Source organism: Sarcophilus harrisii, chromosome 3 (genome assembly GCF_902635505.1).
Source record: "Sarcophilus harrisii chromosome 3, mSarHar1.11, whole genome shotgun sequence".
Lineage (NCBI taxonomy): Eukaryota > Metazoa > Chordata > Mammalia > Dasyuromorphia > Dasyuridae > Sarcophilus > Sarcophilus harrisii.
The window spans coordinates 477,253,825-477,272,397 of record NC_045428.1 but is presented as its reverse complement, the minus strand read 5'-3'; the positions used below and the strand labels follow the sequence as shown (position 1 = coordinate 477,272,397).

At 35.2% G+C, this 18,573-nt stretch overlaps 1 protein-coding gene across 1 annotated transcript; it reads left to right on the top strand.

The window, feature by feature from the left end:
- Window positions 1-6,566: 6,566 nt before the first annotated feature.
- Window positions 6,567-18,035, top strand: LOC100934169 (stromelysin-1). Its single transcript, XM_003764280.3, has 10 exons — window positions 6,567-6,750; window positions 7,622-7,866; window positions 7,968-8,116; window positions 8,930-9,055; window positions 11,180-11,344; window positions 11,477-11,615; window positions 13,546-13,679; window positions 15,187-15,346; window positions 16,457-16,560; window positions 17,628-18,035. Exons 1-10 carry the CDS (start codon window positions 6,640-6,642, stop codon window positions 17,726-17,728), a joined length of 1,434 nt encoding a protein of 477 aa, XP_003764328.1. The 5' UTR covers window positions 6,567-6,639; the 3' UTR covers window positions 17,729-18,035.
- Window positions 18,036-18,573: the final 538 nt, after the last annotated feature.

Below are 18,573 nucleotides of genomic sequence, written 5' to 3'. Positions count from 1 at the left end.
GAAAGAGATCATTAAAAGAAATTTAATTACATTATTCAGGTAAAGACTGTTCTATTTTCAAATGTATTAATTTTTTTCAATTTCATCTAGAAACTACAAGGCCAGATTGCTCTTGCAACATAAGTGATTTTACAATTTATTTGGAGCAAACTATACAAAGTACTACCCAAGATCCTTGGATAGTCCAGTCATTTCAGTTGTGTCTAACTTCATGACCCCATTTGGGGTTTTCTTAGCAAAGGTATTGGAATGGTTTGCCATTTTCTTCTCCAACTCAATTTACAGATGGGAAACTGATGGTAAACATGGTTAAGTGACTTGCCCAGGGTCACCCAGCCAATAAATGTCAGAGATCAGATTTGAATTCTAGAAGAGTCTTTCTGATTTCAAAAGTCACACTATCCATTGCTCCATCTTGATTACCATCCACCAATACTGCTTCCTACCTGCCTCTCAGCTCCAGCCAGGTGCCACATACAATTTCAAATCTACATCACAACAAGAAATTACATTTATATCAGGGGATCCCCCTCCATACCTTGTATGTTCACAAAAGAGAATTCATTAACTTTCCTCTTAATTCACTAGTCTTTTTTTTAATTCTTTGTTTCTTTTGAAGCTAATAGTGGCTTTCATCTATGTGAAGTTTAAGATGTCTATGGGACATTCCTATTCAAAAGAATTCCTTTTTCATTTTTCCCAGTCTCTGAAATCTAGCCAAACTGATCTTCTGTTCCTCACGTACTACAACATTCCCTCTTCCATCTCTGTCCTATTGTACTGAGTGCTCTCAAACCTGTGGTCCGGGCAGTTCCCTACCTATCTTCATTTTTGGGAGTCCCTCTTTTCTTTTAAGAAATATCTCAAAGTCTTCTGAATTCCTTGATTCCCCCCAGCTTTTAAAGTCATTCTTCCCAAATTACTTCGTACTTAACTATTTTCTTTACATTCTCATTTATAGACTTTATACTTATGTTGCATTTTACATGTGCTTATTGTTCTTCCCATTAAAATGTATTTATTGCTAGTATAGATTGTTTCACTCTGCATTTATATCCCTAGTGTGTAGCACAGGATCTAGCACATAACAGATGCTTCATAATGTTTATTGATTGAGTTTAAGCTTTATTTTGAACGATAATATTTCCAACCTATGGAAATGAACCAATGAACCAATTAAATTTTTTTTAAATAAAAATAACACCTAACATTTGTATAGCACTTACTAGGGCCAGATACTGTGCTTAGAACTTTATAATTATTATCTTGGGATTTTTACAACCATACTGGGAGATAGGAAATATTAATTACATTTTATAGATGAAGAAACGGAAGCAAACAAGTTAAGTGATATGTCCAGGGTAACACAGCCAGTAAATATATTAAGCTAGATTTGAATTCAGGTCTCCTTTAATTCCAGGTCTAGCATGATATATATATATATATATATATATATATATATATATATATATATATATGCATGGAGATGGAGAAGGGAAAGGAATGCAACTTAAAGTGAAAAAATGTGATGAAAAGAAGATGGAACTATTTAATCATTTCTCTCTCTCTCTTTTTTTTTTTTTTTTTTTGTCTTTTGTCCAGGAATAATAGAGGGGAAAATGATCATCTTTCAGAAGAAACTTTTTCTAAGAAAACTAATAAAAGTCAATGGAAAAAGAACTACAACCAAAAAACAACAACAACAAATTCAAAAACCAGAACAAAACAGAAAATAATAAATAATAAGATTTTTAGACCAGAGATTCCTTAACTAGTTTCTAGCTACAAAATTGTACAAGCTGCCTGCTATATCCATGTGCTGAGCACAATCTCCTTTCTATTACTTACCTCACTTTTATACTGGAGGTTTTTATGATTCCAGAGTTATGGAATTCTTGCCGTCAATTGCCTTACTAGCTTTCTAAGCTTCAACCTCGTCATATTAGTATTCTCTGTCACACAAAAAGGCTATGTGACCTCAAAGGTAGGTATCATCTCCTCTCCAAATGTTAGCATTTTACCACCTCTTCTGATAGCCAGAAGCTGATTTATTTGAAAGTTCACAAGCAAAGAGCTGCCAGTAATGACCCCTTTGCTCACAGAATCACGAAGGTATCTGGTCAAATACATGTGACAAGGGATCATACAAGCCTTTGCTTGAACAACTCCAGTGAGGAAAAGTCTATTACCACCAGAGGCAGTCCATCCCACTTATGAATGGCTCTCCTTGTTAGAAAAACTTTCCTGACCCATTTAAACCTGCATTTTTGCAACTTCTCATTATCCTGGTTTTGCCCTCTGGGACCATGAAGAACAAGTCTACTCCCTTGCTGATGTCACTTCCCTTCACTTAGTTATAAACAACAATCATGTCCATGCAAGTTTACTTTTCTCCAGGCAAAATATTCCCAGTTCCTTTGACTGATCCTATATGACATGAACTCAGAGTCCTGTACTATATCAAGGTGCCATGATCTGGATATTCTCCAGTTTACTAATGTCTTCCGTAAAACATAGTACCCAGAATTATAATCTAATAATAATAATCTAAATTTGGTCTGACCAGTAGAGCAAAGTAGCATTAGTTCTGAACCCTATGACTTTCAATAAAGCCATGATAACACTTAGCTCTTTTGGCTACCCCATTCTGTTGGCTGTCAGTGAGTTTGTAATCATTAAAATCCTTTCACTTTTCAAATGATGTGCTATTTAGCTCTACCTCCCACCATCTCATCTTGTCTGACTTCAGTCTGTCTTTAGCTCTCAAGACATTAGCAGAGCAAAGATGACTGATTTACCCTAAGATCAGTGAACAATCACACTTTTCTGACTCAGAAGATATCCATAGATTCATTTTGATAATCGCTTACCTGCTCCGGGGCAAATTTTCCAGCATCCTACCCTGAATGATTTATAACATAAAAAGTATTCTACACCTATAGTCACAAGTAAGATAACACATACTTGTTAGTCACGTATCTCATAATTTGGAAAATAGGTGATTCAAATATAGTCAATATAATTCATAGTAATCCATCCTGCCCCAATCTCTCCAGAAAAGCAAAGCAATTTCTCCCTAAGAACGGCTAGGTGACATAGTGGATAGAATGCCAGATCTGGAGTTAGGGAGACTTCTTTTCCTGGATCTACAAAATGAGCTGGAGAAAGAAATGGCAAACCACTTCAGTATCAATGCCAAGAAAAGCCCAAAATGGGGTCATGGAGACTTGGATATGACTGAAATGACTGAATAATTCCTTCCTCTATGAAGCTGCAGATGTGTGACTTTATTTGTTTGGATGGATTTTTTCACCTTTCACATTTTAGCTGAACTAGATGACTTCTATACTAGAGAAGGAACCTAACCCTCTCCACACATCTTTCTATGTCTCTTTTGGACTTCAGAGAAAAAGAAGAGAAAATATTTGGGAAAAAGGGGAGAAGCAAGAAGCACCAAAAGGAATCTGAAGAAATATATTTGCTCATTCCACACCAGGCTCTCTCACCTTGTCCTCTCCTTTGCCCCAGTACTACCAGGTCTGTCTGTCTGTCTGTCTCCTTCTCTCTCCATCTCTCCCTCTCCCCTCTCCCTTTCCATCTCTCCCTCTTCCTCTTTCCTCTCCTCTTCTCCCTCTTTCCCTCTCCCCTCCCCTCATCTATTGGGGTTAAGTGACTTGCCCAGAGTCACTCAGCTAGTAAGTATTAAGTTTCTGAGGCTGGATTTGAACTCAAGTCTTCCAGACTTTGGGGCCAGTGTTCTATCTGCAACATCCAGCTACCCTCAGGGCTCTTTTAATTAGGGACTAAGAATGTTGTCCTAGAGAAAAGGAAACCTGGGGAAAAATAACCATTGTCTTCAAATTTTTGAAGATAGGGTGGAATGGTGAGTAGACTGCTAGAGTCAGGAAAACCTGGATTTAAATCCTGGCTTTGCCACTTGCTGGATGATCATTCAAAAGTGGCTTCTGTTGTCTGGCCTTCAGTTTCCTCATCTGTAAAATGCACTGGTCTAGATGCTCTCCAAGGTACTATCCTATTCTATAAGGGTCTATTGGAACTAACCCCTGCCAGTTCCAAGGAGCTGATTGTTAAATTTGTAGGGTAAGTATTTATACCTTGGAAGTAGGCAAATACTACAACTCAGGACTTGGCTTATTATTTTATTGATTGATTACAATATGAATATAATAATAAATGAAGATTAAACTTAAAAGCATATTGTGAATACTCCCTCCTCCCCAGAGCTGGTTGTTAAACATATACTAATATACCCTATTTATAGTTTTTTGTTGTGATTTCTTCCATTTTGTCCCAGAAGCCAGAAATACAACTAATAGGAAATATCTAATGATAAATGATTTTGCCCCAGGAGGGGTTTTTTACTTTATGAACCACAGAGATGTGGGAATGAGGAGGAAGAGTCAGAGAGGGTAACACTTTAGGGCCACTGCAGGGAGCTACAGATGAGGGTCTGATAAAGAGCAGCATCTGAAGACACCTGCTGGGAGCTATGCAAAACTACAAGAGAAACTAGAGTGGAGAATAACTGGTTATTCTCAGAAACATTCAGATGATACCTGAGTGAGTTGAGAGAAGATGTAGAGGAGCCTTGCTGCTAGGTGAGAGCAATTCCTGGTGATGCTTATTGGGAACAAAGAGGCCCTATGTAGGGAGAGGGACCTACCTCTTCTAGACTGAAACTGAGTGAAAATTTATGTAGATATTTGAAATAGGGCTGCTACTTGGCAGACTTCTGTTTGTTACTTAAGAGTTTTATTTTCAATCAGTAAAAAAAAAAAATCATTTATTAAGCACCTAGGTAAGCACTGGAAATAAAAAGAAAGGCAAAAATAGTCTTTTGTTATTGTGGGTGAGAGCAAGGAAATATAGTATAAAAGGGAAGAATTAGAGACGAGGTAGAGGGCCATAGGCCAAGGAAAGGAAAGAAAATTTGAATTGTTTTGAAGGAAGGCAGAAAAGCCATAGGGCAAAGGCACAAAGAGGGAGAACATTTGGGGGATAGTCAAAATAAAGGGATCAAAGAATTTAAAAAGCCAGTATTACTGTTTCATTAGTGTGCCTAGTTTGGATAAAGTATAAGAAAACAGGAAAGGTCTAGAGGGACCAAGTTGTAAAGGACTTTAAAAAAATCAGAACATTTTATATTTATTTCTGAAGATAATAGGGAGCCAGTGGAGTTTATTGAGGAGGGAAGTGATTTGGTTAGAACTAGTTTTGTTTTATATGGCCTTTTAATTTAAAATAACAAAACAATAACATTCCTCCTTTGATATTTATTGTGACCTGTAATCTCAGTATATTGGAATTACCTATCAAGCATATATTTCCTCAGTCCTAGGTGAAACTTATAAGCCAAAAAAGTAAAGAATTCTCTCAAATGCATTCAGACTCTTTGTATACTAGATCCTCACCCAAAAGTTCACTTTGAAACAACTTTCTAACATATTGACTAGTTCAAAAGAAGAATGGCTTGCTCTATCGTTTCATAAGTTCCCTATCCTTGGAAGTCTCAAGTAGTGGCTGAAAACCATAAGCTAAAGACGATGTAGAATGAAATCATGCCTTGGATAAGAGCCAGACTAAATTAGTTGTAATGTTCTTTTCCAGTCAATGAATGAATTTTGTCCAGTTATTCCAAACTCTTCCTGACACCTTTTGGAGTGTTCTTGGCAAAGATACTGGAGGGGCTTGCCATTTTCTTCTAAAGCTCATTTTACAGTTAAGGAAACAGAGGCAAACAAGGCTAAGGGACTTGCCTAGGGTCACATAGCTAGTATCTGAGCCAGTTTTGAACTGAGAAAACTCAGTCTTCCTGACTCTTAAGTACTCTATCCACCAAGTTACCTAGCTGCCCTTTCAACTCTAAAATTTGGTGAATTAATTATCTATAATTGCAAAATAGATTTAATACAATTATCATTAATAAAAATGATCATTAGACAATAGTCAATTTTCCTGCAATTTTCCCTCTTCTATTCAATTTAATTTCTACTAAAATACTCTGCTATTTGCCAAGCACCGTGCCAGGCATTTCATAAAAGGTAAAAAAATAAAACTATCTCCGTCCCAAAGAACTTCCATACTTCTGGGGCTCGTATTCTTCTTATTTGTGTGAACATACTTGTATTACAGAGTAAAATGAACTGGGCAGAAAACTGCCTTGTTTTAAAAAAAAATCTGGAACATTTGGAATTTTTATAAAGTCATCATCCTCACCACATGAAACACACACACACACACACACACACACACACACATACACACACACATATACCACATACTTCTCTATTAGAAGGTCTAGTGTAATTTTTATTTCCAGATACAGATATTAAAGTTTTCCTTCATGAAAACACAGGAAGCATTTCCTGCATCTTAATCACGCCTCAGCATTGCAAAATTGGAAAGCTGAGAGGAATTAGGGGGGGAAATCCTGTGTCACCCTTATTTATTTTGGGGGAATGATTTTTGCTGCTGCTCAGCTGTGACTCAAGCCAGTGGGTCATATTACCAAATACCAAAAAGGATTATAAAAGTGGAGCCATTGAGGCATGCAGAAGACATAGTTGCAGGAGAGATAGTTGGCAGAATTGGACAAACTTTGCTATAAGACCAGCATTGATGATCACAATGAAGAGCCTTCTAGTACTCTTGGTATATTTGGCATTTTCTGCAGCCCACCCTCTTCATCCAGCAGCCAGAGCTGGAAAGATGAGCATGGATCGTATCCAGGTAATGTATAAAGACAGGTTTCACTTCCCTAGGGCGGGCAGGCAGGCAAGCAGGCAAGCAGACAGCAGTCCAGTGGAGCAGTTGGAGAATTAATCTTTGCATTCCTGTTATTTGTTTAAGGTTCAAAGACCATGATTTAAAACCAAAAAGGTAGGAAACTATGCTTATGATATTCCAGAAATTTTTTTAGCTGATTATACTTCTCTTGGCAAAGGCAAAAGTCTTTGGAGATAGAGGTTCTTCTTCGTACTCTCCATGGAGAAATCAATACTAGTAAGGAGATATGAAAAATTATAAAAATTGTCTAGATAAATTCACCTGAAAGTCACACAATTAAGTCAAAAGTATTTTTTTTCTTTATCTATGTAACATACATTACTTTTCTTTGAACAGCAAACCCACTCACAGTGTTTAAAATTTTAAGGAAAAATCATCTATGAAGATGGTTACCTGAAGGTAACTGTAAGGACATAGTCAATTCACTTTTGTTTTAAAAAGCTAGAAAAATACTTCAAATGAGTTGAGACATGAGTAATAAGATAATATTTCTACAATATTATAATTTCTATTTTTTATTGTTCAAACCTATGACTTTCTCACTGTAAGAACTTCTAGTATGTAAATGCTCCGCACTAATAGAAACTGACAATTTATCTGTACTTTATAGTTTTAGAGAATTGCTTGAGGCAATTAATTAATTAATTAATTAGTTAAATAGCCAGTATATATTTGGGGAAGTATCTGAATCCCAGTCTTCCTTACTCCAAGGTTGGCCTTTTATCCACTATGCCATACTATTTCCTAGTATTGTTAATAACAATAGGTTAAAAAAATCTTACAAGTGACTAAATAAATTTTTCTTATTCTCTAGAAATACCTGGAAGACTTCTACCACCTTGAAAAAAATGGAAAGCAGTTTGTTCGTAGAAAGGACAGTAACCCTGTTGTTGCAAAAATCCAAGACATGCAAAGGTTCTTTGGCTTGAAGGTAACTGGAAATTTGGATGATGACACTATGGAGATGATGAAGAAGCCCAGATGTGGATTTCCTGATGTTTCCCCTTTCCGTTTATTTCCCTATATGCCTAAATGGAAAAAAAATGAAGTTACATACAGGTAATACTTGGTGTAGAGATTTCTTGAAGTCTTAATTTTGTCATTTACTCTTGATATAAAAATGAATGAGGGTTAATTTTCTTCAATTTTTTAAAATAAAGGATTGTAAACTACACAGCTGATATGAATCAGATTGATACAGATGCTGCCATAGAGAGAGCTCTTAAAGTCTGGAGTGATGTTACTCCCCTCACATTCCACAGGCTCAGGGAAGGAGAGGCTGACATAATGATCTCTTTTGCCGTTCAAGGTAAAAAAATTTTCTTGCACTTCTCTTTCCTCCATTTCCCTGCCACCTTTCCACAGTGGAAAGAATGCTGCATTCTAAACTAATTCAATAATTGGTAGACAGCATAATAAGATGGGAAGTTCATTAGGTCTGGAATAAAGGAAATTGGGCTCAGAATCTGCCTCTGATACTTACTGTGTGATCCTGGACAAGTCATATATGCTTGCTGGGCTTGTCTCTTCATCTATTTTTAAAAATGAATGGTTGGAGGAGGGATGAATTAGATGGTCCCTGAGTTCTCTTGCAGTGATAAATCTAAGATTTTCTGATCAATTCAATAAGTGTTTATTTAGTGCCTACCGTGGATTAATATTGGGATAGGTGCTAGAGAAACAAAGTAAAAAACAGAACAGTATGCATCTACACAGCCAACTGGAATATAGACAGTTAAGTAAATGCAAAATATATTTTAAAATGTGAAGTTATTTACATTGGGGTTGGGAACTAACAGTGAGAGTTATATAAATGTCTCTTATTGAGTGGCATATAATCTGAGTTTTGAAGACATGACTTTTAAAGTCTTTTTAAGATTTTAATCTCTGATCCTAGGAATTTATGCCAGTTGGAAAGCAGCGAAACAAATAGGAAAGAATCAACTTTATGCATTTCATTTGGCAATAAGGGGTGGAGCTGAGGGATTTGTGAGAGGAAAGTAAGCTAGTAAAAAGGCAAATAACTGTGTGGTCTAACCATTGTGATATAATTGTTTCCAAAACTTCTGAAGACAAAACCCCTAACTACTTCTACACAAATATTGTTGTTTTTTTCTGTTAGAGCATGGAGATTTTATACCCTTTGATGGACCTGGGGGAGTCTTGGGTCATGCTTATCCACCTGGGCCTAAGATAAATGGAGATGTTCACCTGGATGATGATGAAAAATGGACAAAAGATACAACTGGTAGGTTAAAATTATCTTAGGATGATTTTTAATAAAAATGATGATTAACTAGAATGCTCTGGAAATGAGATAACCCTGCTGATGAATTTATATTTATTATTGAGAAGTTTTCTAAAATGCATTAATTTGTCCCTCTGCCTTAGTAATATAATGTAAGGAGCATAGTCAAAACTTTATTTAATGTTTCATAGTTCTCTAAGATGCTTTATAGCTCTAAATATGCGATCTCATCATCTTGAAGATTATAATTATCAGTGGCAATTTCTATAATACTATAGATGTAGAAGATATAATATAGTGAATTGAAGTTTGCTTATCTAAAGTTATACTTAGGAAGTTATGTATTTGACTAAATCCCTGGTTGGAGAGATTTGGTAAGAATTCCAGTTAGTGGGTTTTGTTTAATTGAAATTTTACTGTCTCTAAGCTCAGATACTCTTTCATGGTCTTTTTCGAATATTCCAACTCCTAAATAGGGTATCCATGTTTCAGTGTTCATATTTTTTAATGAGTTGCATATGTCTCAGAGCACTCTTGAAGAGTCTAAAATGAACCATGTATTAACTTTTTACTAATATTAAAAACAGTTACTGGGAAGCAGTTACAATTACTGAGCAATGAAAATGGAAGTAGACACTTTATTGAGAGGCTATCATTAAAGTGGATACTAAATAAAAACTTTTAGATTCGATTGGGTCGTGTCCTTTTAGACAGGGTAAAGGATCATTGAGACCATATTAGGCATAAATAACATAATTTCAACAACTAAACATAAACAAAATTTTACCCGAGTTAAAATGTCAGAGTAGAAATCATTCAGTTTGCTTGTTTTTTTTTTTTTAAACTATAACCTTTTTATATAACATTGACTTACCATTTAAGGTAACATCTTAGGAAATTGTGTAGGGCACCAAGGAGCTGAGTTGCTCAGGATCATGAGTTTTTTGTTGTTGTTGTTTTAGTAGTATCAGACTCCTTTAAACCCCAATATTTAAACCAAATATTTGCCATATTTAAACCTACAAAAATGAGACTCTCTTATTCTAAGTCCAGCATGCTATGCAGCACTGTACCCCCTTACTCACAGTAAGTATTTAGTCTTACAACTAGTATTTTCCTGAGGCAGGATTTGAAATGAATTCTCTTGATTCCAAGATTGATCCTTTATCCACTCTCTTTTGCTGTCTTTGGATATGTTTTTAAAACTACAGAGAAAGACTGAACAAGATATGTATGTAAAAATGATTGATAGATACGCTAGGAATATTTTGTCTTATTTTTTAAATGATGTATTGCATTTGATCTTTATCTGCAAACCCAATAGACCTACTAAAGATGTAATGATTCCCTCAGCATCGGGAATTCCATTTAGCCCAATTTTCTATGTAGTGTGTGAGGCATTACTAGATAAACTCACTTAAACAGGATCATATCAATAACCGTGAGAGGGGACATCTGAAGCCAGGTCTTCCTACCCTAAGTCCAATCTATCCGCTCTTCCTTTATCTTGCCTTTGAATAATGTTTGATAATAATGGTGGAGAGAAAAGTAAGCAAACCTCCCAAGCCAAAAATAATGCCCTATATATCAGGCTGTCAAAAACTATTTGTTGATAGAATAGAAAATTCTACCAAAACAAGAGTTTGGTTACTCAAAGACCTCAAAGAAGAATGAAAAAGCTGTGATATTGTAATTAGCTCATAGAAGACTTAAATAGCATTTAATTTTTTATTTTAGCTCCTTTGATATTATATATCATTAAAATTCTGCATATATTATTCTCCTAATTTAAAAAATGATTTTCTAGAGCAGTTTTCTATGTTTAGTGTGCATCCCAACACCATCAAGGAAAAAGATAATGTTCTCCAACCTTATTTATCATTGGAAGGACATATTGAGCCCTTCTCTTTCAAAGATCATCTTCTTTAAGTTAATAAGGAATAATTTCTTTAACTCTGGACATACTGATTAATTTCCTCTAGAGAGATTCATTAAAAAGAGTTTATTAAATATCTTCCTAGGGATGGGGCACTGTCCAATCTGACGATAGTTATATAGCATTCACTGTTTGAATAATTCAAAAATTAGCTTTTTGATCACTGAAAATTGATCATTCCCCACCAGGAGTCAACTTATTTCTTGTTGCTGCTCATGAATTTGGCCATTCCTTGGGTCTTTTTCATTCTACTGACACCAAAGCTCTCATGTATCCAATCTACAATGCAAACACAGACCTTACAAGGTTCTTCCTTTCTCAGGATGATATTGCTGGCATCCAGTCTCTATATGGTGAGTACAAAAATGAGTTAAATTCTTTCTAAGTTGTTCTTAAAGCTATCTCTTGATGTTTGTCTATATATCTATCAACAAGAATTTGTGTTCATTTGTTTTCCCAAACTTTCCCTCTTGGATATCCTTCAGGTTCTCCAGATGGTCCAGTACCACCCACCAAGTCTGCAGATACAGAGAAGCCTGAAGAGAAGCCAGTAACTTGTGATTCAAACAGGTCCTTTGATGCAGTGAGCACTCTTCGGGGAGAAATGTTGTTCTTTAAAGACAGGTAAGCTCAAATGACATTCCCTACTCTTAACCTAGTTCGTGGAATTGTTGAACCATAAAAAGGCAAAACTTTCTTAATATTCACAACTAGAAATTTTCCTCTAAGCTGTCAACAAGTCCAGATCTGGTCTACATTCCCCAGGCACTCTCTGTCTCTCTAAATAATGAACATCATGTTTGCAGACTTGAATATGATTGATGCTGGTTCAAGATAGCTGCCTCTACTGTCATGAATCATAAATAGTACTGATATGGCTTAGAGGGTCTGATTTGTTCAAAATCTTAATTTTACAAATGACAAAACAGGTGTGGGTAATCAAGTGACCTGTCTGAGGTCCCAGGATCATTAAGAAGAAGCATGGTGTAATCAGAAATACCATTCTATGAGTCAGAGGATATAGGATCCCAGTTCTATTACTTCTGATTTTATTTTTAAAAAAATCTCAAATCAGTCACTTCTTAAAAAATTCTTCCCTAATGTGCAACCCAGTTGTATAGTCCTAAAAGGCAACATAGTGTGGTATAATGAGCTCCAGACCCAGAATCAGAAAACTACAAAGAAGCTTAGGTTTACAGTGGTATTCAACTCAAATAGAAATAAATTCCTAAAGTGGTAGCTTGTTTGACTCAGGAATCACACATCAACACTTTCTATGTTGTATTATATTTTTACGTATTTTGTTAAATATTTCCCAATTAAATTTTAATCTGGTTCAGGCCCCATTAAAGAGTGTTGCCTGCTATGTGCATAATGAGTTTGATGCATCTGCTTTAGGAGAAGGGCACCAAATTTGGAATTAGAAGATTTCAGTTCAAATATCAGTTCTGCTATTTATCATAATTGTCACTTCAGAAGAGTCATTTTACTTTTCTTGGTCTCAGTTTCTTTATCTGGAAACGAAAGAGATTTTATTAGATGATCTTAGTTTACCTGTAGTACTCAATCCTCTGCATTTTATGATTCATGATGGTTGGAGAGTCACCACCACGCCTTTGTGGTTTGTGCTCCTAAGGTTGTACTCCTGGTTTTTCCACTAACTTTGAAATCTTAATCAAGTTCTAGAAAAATGGGGAGAAATGTCATTTGTTACCTTGTAGAAGACTTTTAAAGAATAATGAAAGGAGTATGTCATAGAAGAAAGCTCATTTAGCTTACCTTTAGGCTCTAAGATGACTTTTTGAGTCAGGGTAATTTACTTCAATTGTCTGGGTCTTAGCCTTACCTTTTGTTAGGGAACTGATCCTATAGGATTCTTCCAATTCTAAATCTCATGTTCCTAAATAGCAAAATTGAAGTTTGAACTTATGTCCTCTGACCCAAAGAACTGTCTTGCCACTGGAGTCTCATGCAGAAACATTGACATATTCTGAGTAATTTATAGATGGGTAATGACATTTTTTACATCTGCCCAAAAGAATACTCTCTGAGACTAACATTTTAGAACACAGCCTACAAATCAATCAATACACAGCCATGTTTACCTTCCACAAGTCAGATTCAAATCAAATAACACTGTGGAGGGCAACCTACCACAGATTCTTAAAGAAGATTAAGAGTAAGTTATAGAGAGGCTAGGTAGAAATACTCCACACAGGTATTCAGTCAACATTTCTCCTGGAGCATATGACCCTGTGTGTTTCTGAGGGATGTCCTAGTTGAGATATTGCTATTACTGAGCAGTCTTTCTCTAAACTATTGTAGGAGTACCATGGATAGTGTGAGGATTGACCAGGGCATGAAGGCCCTCAGCAGGAGAGAGAATACCTGTGAGAAATGGGATTTAGGACAAAAGTTCTTCTGACCATCCAATAGGAGAATCTTCCTCTCCAAACCCTCACTCCCCACCTCTCCCTCCTCCAGAGATGGTAACTGATCACCTTTCAACTATCTAAAACCAATGATGTGTGGAATTCTCTTAAAACTGTTTCAGGTACTTTTGGCGTAAGTCCTCCAACAATATAGAACCGGCACTCTATATGCTGACTACCTTTTGGCCCTCTCTTCCATCGGGTTTTGATGCTGTCTATGAGCTCACTACTAAGGATATGGTTTTTATTTTTAAAGGTAACTATTGGACATTCATTTCTTTAACTAATTAGGTAAAAACTAATAAAACTTGATTTTCCTTATTTTGCCAAATCATTTTTATACACTAGTGTATAACATAGCATTTCTGATGTCTGTATCATATGTGAAATCACAAATCATAGTATTGAGGGATGGAAAAGATCTTTAACCAATATCCACTTTTTCAAATAGGAAACTGAGCCCTTTGCAGGTTAAGTGACTTGCCCTACTCCAGGCTCTCTGAATCTTGACCTAATACTTTTTGCCTCTTTATGAAACACATTCTTTCCTGAGAATTGTAGGAAAACACAATATGTCAGAACATGATTTAAATTTTGTTTCTTAAAGTTATTTTTTTTAAAGAATCTGAAGTTACGATTTTAAATCTCAAAATTGCCTTTCTTTGCTTAAACATATAACATAATTGATTACAAATTCATTTAATAAAAAAATGCAATAAGGCAAGTATATACTATGTGGATAGAGTACTATGCTTGGAGTCAGGAAGGCCCAAGTTCACATCAGGTTTCGGGACCTGCTTTCTAGTTTTGTGATCTTGAGCAAGGCACTTAACTTCTGTTTGTCTCAGTTTCTTGGGGGTTATCTTGGAGATAATAATAATAATAATAATACCTTCCAGAATGGTGAGGAAGATCAGTTTGTAAAGTACTAATCACCTTGTCCAGTATATTTTATTGTTGTTCAGTTGTTTTTCAGTGATGTCCAACACTTTATGACCTTAAATGAAATTTTCTTGACAAAGATACCAGAGTAGTTTGCCATTTCCTTCTTCAGTTCATTTTGCACATGAGAACTCAGGCAAACAGAGTTAAATGTCTTGTCGAGAGTCACCTATCTAATATCTGTCTGAGGCCAGATTTGACTTCAGAAACATGAATCTTTCTGACTTTAGGCCAACCACTCAATAGAGTGCAGAAATAGTAGACTCTGTACAAGTATTAGCTATTATTTATAGTTTTGAATATTATTTTCAAATTTCATACAAAGTTTTAAAAAAATTTTTACCTACTATAAAACCATAACATTCCATGACAGTTAAGGTTTCTAAGACTTTCACATTTTTATCTCAGTTGATCTTCAAAACAAGAATATGCATAAGTCCCTATTTTATGGATGAGGACATTGAGATCCAGAGAGATCAAAATGACTGAACCAAAATTCTCAGCCATTAAAGGCAGAGCAAGAATTTACATCCAGATTTTCCAAGGAGAAGGAAATGGCAAAACATTTAATTAATTTTTGCCAAAAAAATCCCAAATAGGGTGGGGTCACAAAGAATCAGTCATGATTGAAATAACTGAACAGGAAAACAGCCAATCAGGTGTAAGTTTTTATATTATAACAAATAACTCTCCCAATTCCATTTTTTTTTTGGTGATCTACTATATTTTTTTTCAACAAAATGTATTTCTGTAATGAAAAAAAGCAATAAAAAACTTTGACCTCTCTCTCACTCAAAGCTCCAATTGATTTTTCTTCATAGAGAGCAAGTTCTGGTCTATCAAAGGAAGTGACATTCAGCCAGGTTATCCAAGAGATATCTACACTCTGGGCTTTCCACGAACTGTAAAGAAAATTGATGCAGCCTTTTTCTACAAAGAAAAACAAAAAACATATTTCTTTGTGAATGACATTTACTGGAGGTAAGACTCAACTTAAGGACCTTTCTATAAAGTTTTATGAGGTATACCATTATTTTTCTCCCAGTCCTTTAGTGAATATTTATCCTGATACTTCACTAAGATTTAGAGATAACTCTAGGTTTCCAAAGGTTGTGCCAGTGAAGCTGAATTCTGGCATATCTTTTGCTGAACAGGAAAAGGCCTCCTTTATGAGTCTGTTGTCTGAGCACTGGCATAACTGAGTTAGAGAGGCTCATCTCCAATTTGGCCATTGGGTGATAATTTTCATTCATTTATCTATCTATCATCTATCTATCTGTCTGTTTGTCTGTCTCTCTGTCTCTCTGTCTCTGCCTTTCTATCTATTTGTCTGTGTATTAATCTATCAAGCTGGAAACAGCTTTTGAATGTAGTCTACCAGGTAGTATTACAAGCTTCCTTCATCTATGAAATTGTAAATCCTGGAATTTTTGCATTATTTTTCAAAGTGACATGTTAGAAACCTAACAAGATAATTTTTCTTATCTAATCATGTGCCAAACATTGTGCTAATTGCTGAAGATACAAAAATAGGTAAAAGACAGTCCTTACCCTCAAGGAGCTAATAATTGTAGAGGAGGGTATGACAATATTCAAACAAATATATGCAGAGAAAGCTACATACAGAATAAAAGGGATAAAAAGGATATAATCCCTTTGAAGTAGCCTGCAGCTCTAGCAAAGCAGTTAGAGACATAGTGGTGAGTGCAAATGTGGCTTCCAACACTTGCTAGCTATGTGACTCTGGGCAAATCACTTAACACTGTTTGTCTCAGTTTCCTCATCTATAAAATGAACTGGAGAAGGAAATGGTGAATCTCAAATGGTGTGGAGTCATAAAAGAGTCAGTCATGGCTAAAATAACTGAACAGGAAAACAGGGGATCTAACTAATCTAGTGCAAATTTTTATTTTATAACAAATGCACTGGACTACATTTAGTAGGATGTCTTCAACCTCAATAGGATGATCCATCAATCAATAGATATTGATTAAGCACCTGCTATGTACTAGTAAGGAATACAGAAACCAAACTGAATCACTGCCTTCAAGGATCTTACATTCTAACCTTTGTTCTTTTTGTTTTGATTAGGTATGATGAAAAGAGACATTCTATGGATCATGGCTATCCCAGACAGATAGCAACCGACTTTCCAGGAGTTAACCAAAAGATCGATGCTGCTTTTGAGGCCTTTGGTAAGATATAATAGATTTCAACAATAACAAATCTTACACAATATTATAAGGGGGTGGATTCTAAAATGTTTTCTATCTGATTCAACTTCTGGCTGGACTGTGACACTTTCTACAAATTTAAAATGTGGTAGAAAATTAAAGCCATTAGATAATAACTCAGATCCTCTTTTCCAACTTTTCTCCCCATTTCCCCTCAACAACTTTGACACAATTAAGTTACTATTTGATTATTGTAACAATTTTCAAGTTGATTTTGCAATCAGATGGAAAGCATATTTCTTTCTCTCTAATTCATGGATTGAGTTGCTATATTTTGGGTTCTTTTGTGGATATTCAAATATAGGAAAGTCTTTGTTGCAATTACTTTAAAAAAAAAAGGAATTCTGAAAGATCAGCTAAATGATATAGCAGATAGATCAGTAGAACTATAATAAAGGAGGTCTGAATTCAAAACTAGTTTCAGACACATACTCCTTGGGTGATTCTGGGCAAATTATTGACCCTTTGTTTACCGATTTCTTCATCTGTAAAATAAGGATATTAACAGTACCTACTTCATAGGGTTATGGTGAGAACCAAATTACGTAATGTTTATTAAGTGCTGGATACAATGCCTGGCATTTAGTAGGTACTTTAAAAATGCTTATTTCTTTCCCTTACATTTTCTAAGAAAAGAGCAAAATAGACTTGGAGACAGGACATTTGAGTTTTAATACAGTCCTGATGCTTACTTCCAATTATATGATCTTGAGGAAGAAATTCAATGTTTCTAGATTTTAGTTTCCTCATTTGTACTATGAAAGAAGGCATTGGATCAGATCATTTTAAAAATCTCTTCCAGCTCTAGTTTCTATTGTGCTACACTTTAATCCAATTCAACAAACACTTATCAGAAGAACTGAGAAAATGTTCTGTGAGCATTAGGAGGAAGGGAAGCAAAGAAAGAAAAATTCCAGTTTAAAGCTTAACAATGTCTGATTCTGGATTAAGTATATCCTCTAAGTTTTTGTTTGTTTGTTTGTTTTTTGTTAGGAAAAAATAATTACTTCCCTTGCTTTTACTTTTAGGATTCTTCTATTTCTTCAGTGGATCCACCCAGTTTCAATTTGATCCTAATGCTAAGAGGGTGACCAGAACCCTGAAGAGCAACAGCTGGTTTAATTGTTAAAGAGAGATCGTCATAAGATGGCAGTATTGTCTAAACTAATGGACTAATTTCTTCACTGAAACCACTAAGAATGAAAATAGTTCATGTTCTGATGAATGTGCAAGGACCAAGGAAGAATACAAACCTGATATGTGTGCCTTAAAAGTGTATTAATTTATTATGAAACATCAATTTGGGCCATACTTCTTTTATTTTTTTTTTTACTAAGTTTCTGCTGATGCAGGAGGAAACATTGATGTACAATGGACAAAAGAATGTGACTTAATAAGTTATTACTTGTTATTCAATAAAGATTTTTGCCAATAAATTTTGCTTATAATAAATTAATCACTTCATAGAATTGCAAATTTTCATATTTGGAAGGAATTTTAGAAGTCTTCTAGGCCAAAATAGACCTAGAAAGTGATCCCATCTGCAAAGTATTTTCAAATAGTAATCAAACCCTTGCCTGAAGACTTTTATTCAGGGAACTACATACCTTACAAAGAAACCCATTCTATTTTTTGATGGCTCTAACTGATAGGATATTAAGAAGGAATAATAGTAGTTGATAATATTTAACATTTATGTGATGTCTAAAGATTTGCAAAGCACTTTATAAGTTTTAGGCAGCTAGGTAGCACAGGAAGATACATCTTCTTGAGTTCAAATCTGGCCTCAGGCACTTATTAGCTATGTGATTGGGCAAATCATTTAACTCAGTTTCCTCATCTGTAAAATGAGCTGGAGAGAAAGAAATGAGAAATCACTTCAGTGAGTTTGCCAAGAAAAACCAAATAGAGTCACAAAGATTTGGATGTGACTAGAAAATGACTAAAAAACAAACAACAATATATCTCATTTGA